Raw genomic sequence first — 11,078 nt, 5'->3', positions numbered from 1 at the left:
TATTAAATAATCTAATAACTGTTTCCAAACCTTTTCTTGCAGCCCAGAGATTTTGATGCTCAGTTTATGTCATAATTGTTGGACACCCAAAATTATATATTACTAATTGAAGAATACGTACTACTAACTTCGAGCGAAGTGAATTGTGATATTTTTATTAACCGGACAATATTAAAACTTTACATAAACTCTCCGCGTTCCATTTTTCGCTCGTGTCGCGTACTTAGTGGGACAAAAATTGAATTTATATTAACAATGTAAAAGTTCTTTTATATATATATATATATATATATATATATATATATATATATATATATATATATATATTTGATCGATGAAATAAATATTGCTTATAATGGAAAATGATTAGTGTTATGCGCTTCTCGTAAGTATTTAGTTATAAGGCACTTTGAGGCGGAATTGTGTAATTTTTACATTGCACAATCGTTCTTCTTTCATATGAAATGACGTAGGGATATAACATCCTCCCGACCTCTGGAATCAGTATGTTGGGTAATTGCAACAGGTGTAACTGAACTTTACGGTTGTCTCCACTTTTGCGTCTTACCGTTCCCGGCAAGTTATTTAACACTGATAATATTATTTGGCGAGTACGTGCGAATAAAAACCGGGAAACCTATAAAGATTAATACTGAGTGCTAGGCTCAAACCGATACCTTTCCGAACTTAAATGAAACTATAAAAACGAATGTCTTTAAAAAAGCTCTCCAACCAATGATAGTCTCGAATAACTTAGGCAAGTGGCATCAGGGAAAGACTGTCGTAAACCGATCGACTACTGTAACACCAATGCAAAGTGTTGCGTGATTCTGTGGAACTACATATCGTACCCCGTAGTCGCATGTTACTCTCTCACTGAAACTCCGTAAATTCCATGAACTGACTTCATCTGTCTTCTATGTTCACTCTCACTACGTGCTGAAAACATTTAACCGTTCTTTGGCACATCTTCAACTTTTATGAGCTCGAGTTTCCACGACCAATACTCACTTCCAAATGAGTTAGCAGTGCTGTGTTGTTGACCATCGCTTGTACAGACACCTGACAGTAATCCATGTTGTTTCTACGTCACTTCCTATACACAGATAATTATCAAAATAATGGGAATACCTTAACAAAATGCAATTTACCTGATCAATACGGTAGTGGAAGCCATTCAGCTTGTAGCACAGTTTTATTCGTCGTGGACTTGCGATATACGTAGATTGTGAATCGTTTCCAGAGGAACAGCGGACAATCCTTCATGTAGTGAAATACTCTGTTGTGACGTCATGATGAAAGTGGAATTTAGTACCGACACTCTGCTTCAAACCTAACCACAGATATTCAATAATGTTAAAGTCGGAGGATTGAGGTACTGAAGTTGATTCTGATGTTCCTCAAGCCACGTGTGATTAGATTGTGCTGTGTGTATTAGTGCATTGCCATCTTAAAAGACTACGTCATAATCAAGCACCACCACCGTAATATTGGATGCACCTGATCACTTAAAATGACTACAGTGACTGGGAGTATAATTTATTCTTCGGAAGTAATAATGGAACGAAAAAATACGGTGAAATTGTGTACCACACCAGCAAAGAGCCATGTCATAATGTTGAGAAGCAGGCAGTCGGGAGCAATCCCTTCTTTGGACATCCGCCGTATATAAAGTCGGCATGTTGTTGAAAACAAGAAGAAATATGACTCATCTGACTATATTCTTCTTTCAATCATCGGTGGTCCATGTTTTATGTTCTTGACACAATCCTTTTCGTCACTACCGCTTAGGCGTCTGTAGTCAAGATGTTTCGAAATCGCAACCCGATCGAGGATGTTGAGCTTACGCAATTCTCGTCGGACTGCGTATATATTAATGTTGATTGAGTTCTGGAGCCAGTTATGCCACATTAGCTCTATAGTTCTCTGTGACAACTGACGATTCCATTCATCTAAGCTTTATTTCCATCCTTTTTTTACTTATTTATTTTTATGATGGCCTGCATGATTTCTGTATGCCGTAATCAGCTGGGACACTTGGTGTGTTATTTTGAATACACTTGCTCCAACTGACCTTGGATTTACAATTTGCCCATTTTGAAAATACAATTAGAGAATTTTGAATAGATGTTATTTTTATTGAGAAATGTATAGCATATTGCAAGGTTATAGAAATGGTTGCAAAAATGGTTACGTGAGGTTACAAAAATGGAATCACAAAAACAAAAGTCATTGATTTTCAACATTGTGATCGATCTGGCCACCACCTAACTCAATACAGACTTGCATACGCAAAGGAACATTTTCACATGGCTTCCTGCATATACTCACCGGAACAGTGTTGAACTCCCGAACAGTCACTTCACACAGATATTGCTCACTGTCAATAGGATTACCGTACACTTTGGGTTTGAGGTGACCCCAAAGGAAAAATCAGGTAAGGCTGTTGGGTGATCTGGCTGGTCATTCCACAGGCGCTCTACAGAAAATCCAGCGTTGATGAAAAACTTCTTGCAAGAATGCCTGAACAATTTTTGCGTAGTGTAATGGGGCTCCATCTTGTTGCCATTACAGTTCTTGAAAGCTCTGACGCGTATGAAGTCTAGCAGAGCAGACAAACGGCGGGCAGACTTCGATTTGCGGGATTATGCCAGTTCCGTAGCAACACGAGCGTGTGTCTACACAATTCGCATAGTTCTCGGATGAGTAGGGTGCTTGGGATTCAAAGCACTAGCAGTTTCATCAAATTGCTTGTTTATTCGAGCGATTTTGTCTCTGTGGACTGCTAGCGGTCAAAACTCTTCCAATATGATACGCTGGCCTCCTGATACATTGTTAGTACTACCAGAGAAAAGACACACAGATTTTACACACTGCACGATAGACAACCTCTTCCGGCCATGTTGTTTTCCTAATGCGCACTAAGGAAGCAGAGTATTTGACCTCGTTTCCAGCATACTGTATGATGGTGCTATCTATCGACAACAAACGGTACTTCATTTTTCCATGTGTTGTTAGTTTGACTGGTTATGAATGATCAAAAACTGCCTAACTGAGTTTGGCCCAGCCATAGGTGACGAGTCCTATTCTGCACTACTAGTGACTTACATATTGCACACACAAATATACATTACACTGTCATAAACTTATTTGTGCATTATTTTTGGTTTATCCGGCTCAGACAATTTAATTTTTATTTTATTTTAAAAGTCTGCTACCTTTAAACAAATAGTGTAAATAATCGTTGTACGTTCTCGCAACGGATGTATATCAGCAACGAGCAGACGAAGCAGCCAGTGGCCTTGGCAATCAACGATAGCCAATTACAATCGTACTTGTGCTTACGTCACTATGGTAGGTGGGACTCGCGTGAGCAGCGAGAACAAGGGAAAAAACGCGAGAGGTAGCCATCATTAGGCGCCAAGAGAGTTACAAGGAAGAGACTCACCTTCTCATCGCTATTGAAACAACTCATATAAAATGTAATATTGAGTACATATGTTTGTATTTTCACAATTTAAAAACACCAACATCTTTTGTTGTTATAATATTACCTTTCACTTGTAAAGAAATGTAAGTATAGCGTTAATATTAAATATAATCTCCAATTTGTGAGTATCATTAGCGTTATTCTGACCCGAGAATTGCTGCCCTCATGTTCGTTCGCTTTGTTGTACATGGTGCGGAATATATATTAATGCTAGCACAATATTGTTGTAAGTTCCTTTTAAGATTAAATGATGCTGAAATTTTGTCCTATTCGTAAGTGTAAGGTTGTTATTTGAATTTTTGCCTATGTGTAGTTAGCGGTGAAAGAAGCTATTCTTTTGTAATAACTTGTTTCGTCGTTAACGCTCGGGTGAAAAGTTCTATTAATGACTATCTACTATAATGTTTGCTCTACTTGGATTACCATCCTATGGAGTAAACATCACACCACCTCCTCGAGTACTATTCACTATCACAGGACAGTCGCAGTGTTGCTAATTCATATTACATTCTGCAATACATGGATGTTTCCATTACGTTAATAACTATATATAAACAGAAATTCAACACGATCATGAGAAAATGAAAATAACAGATACTTATAAGATGTTATGAACGATATCACATTAAAGACACTTAATGCAATCATTTAGGCCTAGAAACAAGTTAAGAAGAACGCTTCAAACAGTCGCAGTTGGATATGTTACACTAGAATGTAAGGACGAATGAACATGTGCAGCGCGTTGTATTTTAAAGTTTCTCTACAGTGATTTTCTGCACCTCTCTTTCTTTCTTTTTCTCCCCTCTTGATCTGGCCACAAGTTCTTCCCTCTCGCACAACACCCAATAAGACCGACTATGACATGAGACCGTACTTTTCTGTTTAATATATATATATATATATAGTATATATATAATTTCTTTCAATTCATTTCTCCATTCGGTGAACAACACAGCTTGTCCTAAAAGGTATGAGCCTTCTTTTAACTGTATCCCAGTTCTTAACTATTACTATGTGAATGGATGGATGGAAAAAAGGAATTCCGAAGTCAACTACTTACCAATAGTTAAGTCAGTATCACAAACCTAAAAGCGTTGAGTTTCAAGTTGTTGTTTCATCAGATAAACAGAGAAACAACTACAAAGATATTTTTTAAAAAAAAAAAAAAAGTAACTAAAGAACATAAGATCCAGCCAGGCCAATTTGGCCAACATTCCTTCTCTAAGCTCCTTTTCTTTAATATTCTTATTTTCCTATTGCTTTCCCTTCCCTGTAGATGTTGTCAATGCTTACAACATACACTTTAATTAATTTCAAGTACGTTGTTTTATAGAGTCCATAAAAACATAACAACAATAATAATAATAATAAATAAAAATGGTATGCGCAATTTAATAGATGCTATTTACGTATTGTTCCCGAAGTATAATTGAATTATCCTTACAACGAGTAGTTCCTTCATTAGATGTCTGTACTCTTCTGATTGTAACATGAGACGTATGATAGCGAAACAAAATAACCGGTGCACGCTTGACATAAGAGGAATGGAAGTCCATTTTAAAATGATATTGCAAGTTTGAAAAATGCCGCCGAAATTCATTGTTAGTGGAGGTGTAAGTTCGAAACAGAACGTCTTACACGCTTGACAGTTACACGGGTTTATGACATGCTTAAGACGCATGCTATCATTTGAAATGTGCACAAGGAAAGATCCAGAAGACCTCGTACAGCTGTAAGTCCTACTTCTTCGGCTATGGTTTTACAAAAGTTTCCAACCACTCAGAACACCTTCTATACGATTACAGGTGCAACGTACTCGTTTTGTACTTCATTGTAACATGTATTGAAGTTGTAATGCAAAATTAAATTTAGCAACAACACACAATTAGAGTTTTCTTTTGTTAAATCTTTCTATGACAGACTATATAATGTAAACATAATGAAAACAATTGTTAGAAAATTACGATTCAGATCACTATTACGTATGAAGTAAATCATTGTTATGGGTGTCAAAATGAATCACTATGGTGTAGGAAATATTCAGAAAGAGATGATCAGTACATAAGTTGTGACAATGTATGTCAGAAGTGATTACTTATACAATGTAAGTACTAATGTGTACTATATTTAAAAAAAAATCTAGATGTAATAAGTTCCCACGAATCAGTACGCACACTCTCAGTAACACTTGGAAAATCAAGAAGAACGAAAAACTACAATAAAATAAATTTCCATTTAAATATTAAATAAATTTCAGATATTTAAAAACAATAACATTTCAATAAATATATGTACAATATTTGAACAGATATAGATTCTTATATACATATATTATTTACACTATCAATTTTCTTTGTGAAAATATTTTTTTTTAAATATTTGAAAACCTGAGATAAATATATGTGTACTATATTCATGAGTGATATATACAATTTTGTGCCCTATCTACTTTTTAGTCATCTTTTACATTCTTTCGAAAATTTTGATACGTCTTCTTTCAGCAATTCTTCAAGAGGGTCACTTGTTCGCAACGGAAGTTTGTTCTCTTCAACTGAAACATCTTCGGCCTAAAAATATTGAAAAATATCAAATAAGTTGTTTCATATATAAGATAATACGACCATAAAGGGAAAATCACCACAGAATAACGATTCAGATTATTATTATTATTATTATTATTATTATTATTATTAATAATAATTATTATTATTAATAATAATAATAATTATTATTATTACTATGTATCCAATGAATCTTTAGTATAGGCACGTCAAACAACATTTATTTCGCCTAACAAATAAATAGAAATATAATTTGTAAATTTTCCCTTTTATTTTCCTGAGTCTAATTATTAATTGTACTGTTTCAGTACTCCTTTTATCTTCCTCAGTAAATCTGGGTAACTGACATGTAACTCCTCTCACTTCTGAAGATCTTATCGTGCACTATTCTGTGCAAAATGTACCAAAAAAATAAATAAATAAATAAAAAGGAAAAAACCTGGTTATGTGAAAAGTACATTCGTCTTGAACGTCTTCCTTTGAAAATGTTGATTGTAAAAAATCTACGCTGAAATCTTTTAGAAAGACTACACAAAATTACAACACAACACTGGAATGCTTAAGAGACGAACTAACGCTATTTCCCTAGCAATACCGTAGTAACCACCTCATCGTAGAATTAGCAAAGGGTCGATGTGGTCAAAGGGAATGGAAGGAACACCAAACCACTGTTTTCGTCGACAATACACGACCTCAGAAGATGAAGTAGACACACACACACACACACACACACACACACACACAAAAAAAAAATAATAATAATAATAATAATAATAATAATAAAAAGAGAGAGAGAGAGAGAACAAACAAAATGAGCTGGATGAATAAAACGACAGATTTTACCAAACCAAAATAAATAATTTATAAACAGATGATTGTGAGGGTTTCATATGTTTTTATTTTTTCTAAACTAACTAACTCTATGACCTATGGAACCCGGAGGTTCAGTGATGCGTTCACAAAAGCTGTCCACTGACTTCTATCCTTAGCTAATTGCATCCAGTTTCTACTTTGTATTCCTATCTCTGCGAGATCCATCTTAATATTGTCCTCCCATCTGCGCCTAGGTCTTCCTAATGGTCGTTTTCCTATGGGTCTACCAGTCAAGACTTTGAAAGCGTTTATTTTTTCTATTTAAAAAAAAAAAAAGTAATAAACAAAACAGCACTAAACTTTCACACAAGTAGATCGGGAAGTAAGCACTTCCACCTCAACAGCATAGTTGAACATAAAAATTACGGTTAACTTTGATCATCCTTGCAAAACGATAATAATAATAGAAATATTTGCTGTATCTATGCGCAAAGGTGGAAGAAAAATCATAAACCAAACTAACTTCCCAGGTTCTTGTTTTATTATAAGGGCAAAACAGCCAAAGCTCCCAAACTTCAGCTAAGACAATGAAAGATAATTGTCACACGAAAAGCAAAGATAATAAATGGATCAAATGCATACTTCAATTTTGTGTGTGTGTGTGTAAACACACAGAATTCTTTTTAGAGCCCAGAAAACTTTGATAATTATGAAGAACAGATTTTTCAAGAACGGATAATCAAAAATCTGATGAGAAGGAATATGGTCACGCAAAATAAAGAGTTGTAAACAAATATTATGTATCACTCAGGAAACGAAAATCGGAACATCTTATTACATATAAAGAAAAAATGGGCATTGTCGTCGTTATATTTACAAATGGCATTCAAAAAGTTTTGCACAATGAGCCATAACTATTTTAAGATTAGCACCAGAACTTCTATATTTTCGTATACGTGTGCTCCTTATACTGAAGTTGTATAACAAATTTTCTTCCTCTATTTACAGATACGCCCACAATGGAAAGGAGGTAGGCAGCCGCATCCCTAACGGTCGGTCATCGAATTCCCGGACAAGACTGGCCATTACTCAGTCTCATCCATCCGACGCAAACTGCTTCTTGTGTATGGGGATGAGACATTGGACTGCATAAATATCCAGCGATGGGTACAAATGCTCCACGATGGCGATTTCAGTCTATTGGACAGTCCGGAAGACATCAAGTGCAGTGAACGACGTTAACAAATACTACATTGATCGATGTGTAACCGCACGACAGCTTATTGAAGCGACTGCGTTATCCGTGGGTAGTGTTCTAACATTAATACAGTCTTTAGGTTGCAGAAAACCTTGTGCCCGTTGGGTGCCACACCCTCCTCACAACGGAACTGAAACGAACTCACTCTGCCAATCACACACACCAGAATCAGAAGTATGGGATTTCTCAAGCCCCTTATAATACGGACTTAGTCCCGTCTGATTTCTTTCTGTTTGGTCGTCTGAAGGTCCATCTTCGTGGTAGACAGTTTGTCAGTGGCTATGATCTCATTACGTGTCTGAAACAGTGATGTAATAAGAAACGTTCGGAGTTTTAGCAAAGTGTATTTACCACATGGAAAGAACGATGGTCTAAATGTACCACAGTGGATAGAGGATACATTGAGTAACATGCATATGCACATAAAAGACACAAAATTCCATGGTTATAGTGCTGGTCATGAAAAAGTTATGATCCATTGTGCAAAACTTTCTGAATACCCTTTGTATAATACCTTTATAATCTTGAACACCTATTACATATGTTTATTCATACTTATTCCATTTCTCCATGCAACATAATCTACATTTTCCATGACATAGATCCCTCTACGCAGTACACAAGTGTTGTCGTGAAGTAAATACTAGTTATTTAAATCGTTATATCAACAGTGTCGAAACTACGAACAAATCACAAAGTGAAATCCAGAAACTGATGGAGAGATTATAAAATAATCATCAACGCAGTGACATACATGTGCATTTATTAGTCGTATACCAAGTTAAACAAAGGAAACAAAAGCCCTTTTTCCTTTCTCTTAAGTGAATTTTCTTAATCCTTTAGCACGTCATGAGGCAGAACATAAGAAGTTACGTTCTGTTCTTTGTATGACGAAAGTGATTTAAAAGGAATGAACGATGATTTGAATGTTGTGGAAAAGTATCAGGCTTTTATTTGAAAGCTCTTTGGTTTTATCATTGTTTCTAGGTTTTCGTTTTGGTGTGTACTTTTAGTTGTTGAACGTAGCCGCCACTATCGTTGTTGCATTGCCAGTTACTTGTTAGTTTTGGATTTGTGCGCTTTTATATTGCATCCTGTGTATTGATGGGAAGTACTCAAATTGTGGTAAGTCGACTCCGCACTATCACTTGAGAAATCAACAAATGTTCCGTAAAAATTACTCTAGGAAATTGTAGTTGCATTCACGTTCACTATTAGTTATACAGTTTTTCCATCGATAGCATCACTGTCACTTTTTGTTCATTGCACTGGGAAGTGGTTATGGTGTTATTTGAAGTACAGTTCGTTTGTAGTTAGTATTTTATGAACCCTGTGGCGTGATTTCGTTTATTTTTGAGAATTAGCAATGAAAGCTACTCTTTGGTATTAAAAAAGAAAAAGAAGAAACTCAAATTCTATTCACACACATCTCAGGTGCGAACACATTATGAGAAAAAGAGTTTTGATTAATGTGAATCGTCGATTCATAAAGATAAAATAGCTTGAATTTGCTTCACAAAGGAAAACATGGACTTAAGACACATTTATCGTAAAAGGGATTTGCTTTTACCTAAATAGTTGAACTCTAGGTGTTATGCTTTATTGCTGTCATAGAAGGTCCAACTATAAATATGAAGAAGGGAAAATATCTAATTACCTGCAATGATGAACCACCAAACAATGCACTAGCAAGAGCTCTATCTACTGTTCTTACTTCCTCGAAATCCGTGTCGTCCGAAGTATTTTGCTCTCCAGGCTCAGAAAAATAGCCCTGTTCGTCCTTTAATCGACCTTCTTTAGTCCATACCTGACGCACCGGTGTACTTACTAACAATTCACTGCGAATAAGAAAACAATCAAAACAAAATGGTCATTAAATATTTTAGGAAATATATACTGATGCAATATTGTACAATACTTATTCACAGTATTCCTAATATGATAGTATTAAGTATTACACCTTATTTCGTATCTCGACTGGCAGTATTTTATACCTGTTGTGCATCAAAGTATCATCAACTCTCATTTGTGAAGGAGAACGATTTTTTTTATATGAATGCAGACGTGTCGAAGATTCATTCTCGCGAGACCAACTCTAAAAAAAATTATACACTATCTCTTGAATATTGGAACTCCTTTTTTTAAACACACATTTAATATTTAGAAAATAACAAAATAGAATACTAAATACTAATAGATAGCTTTATATATATATGGAGTATTATTATTATTTGCGTCAAAGGAAAACTATCTTTTTTTTTAAGTTTAACTTCGATTGCAGTATATCTTCTTGCTCTCGTTTAAAATAAAGAAGCTAGATTCAATCAGATTTAAGTATAAGTTTCTTCTATATTTTATTTACTACTCACTACTAAACATCACACTACGGAAGTATCGCAGCAACCTTAGGGGCAAATAATGCCTAATCGATGTATGAAGTTTTAAGGTAACTAACAAGTACAACAATAACATTTCTTTCAAATCCCTCTGTTTCGTTAGAAAGAAACAAATACCGAGTGAGCACTTAGGATTCTACTAAATACTGTTTTAAAAAATACGTAATTTCTGGAGACTCCTTTTTACCAAAATTCCTTAATTATATTAAGATTCATTAGCTGTTCGGAATCACATACTTACCTGACAATAACGCTAACAAGCAAATATTTCAAGTGTTACAATACTACTGTTTCTTTTTCTTAATACACGCATAGCTTACGACAAAGACGCCTTTTTCCAAAATCTGCTCACTACAGCAAAACAGGCAACTTATAATCCTACTAAATAACTGGGGACCTACAAATTGCTTACCTTCTGATTTTTGAGGGGTAAGAAATAATTATTTTACACTCACTAGCAAATAACCTCTCTCCACATAATAGGATCTTCATCATATTCATCACCACTGTAATCAGTGAAGAAGTTCTTTTTTATCTCACAGTATCTCAACATATGAAAC

At 35.1% G+C, this 11,078-nt stretch overlaps 1 protein-coding gene across 2 annotated transcripts in view; it reads right to left on the bottom strand.

The window, feature by feature from the left end:
- Positions 1-300: 300 nt before the first annotated feature.
- LOC145668369 (AP-4 complex subunit epsilon-1-like) overlaps positions 301-11,078 on the bottom strand; it is a 41,350-nt gene continuing 30,572 nt past the window's right edge. Inside the window, exons 8-9 of one of the 2 annotated variants that reach the window (XM_081736147.1) lie at positions 9,780-9,960; positions 301-6,057 (exon numbers count right to left, since the gene is read on the bottom strand). In XM_081736147.1, the coding sequence (XP_081592273.1) occupies positions 5,947-6,057; positions 9,780-9,960 (292 nt within the window). In that variant the 3' untranslated portion in view covers positions 301-5,946. Of the gene's footprint in view, positions 6,058-9,779; positions 9,961-10,930; positions 11,025-11,078 lie in introns of those variants that run through there. The other variant, XM_081736148.1, reaches the window with a different exon arrangement.

This window comes from Thermobia domestica, chromosome 13 (assembly GCF_964235325.1).
Source record: "Thermobia domestica chromosome 13, izTheDome1.hap1.1, whole genome shotgun sequence".
Lineage (NCBI taxonomy): Eukaryota > Metazoa > Arthropoda > Insecta > Zygentoma > Lepismatidae > Thermobia > Thermobia domestica.
This window is presented reverse-complemented; position numbering and strand designations above follow the sequence as displayed.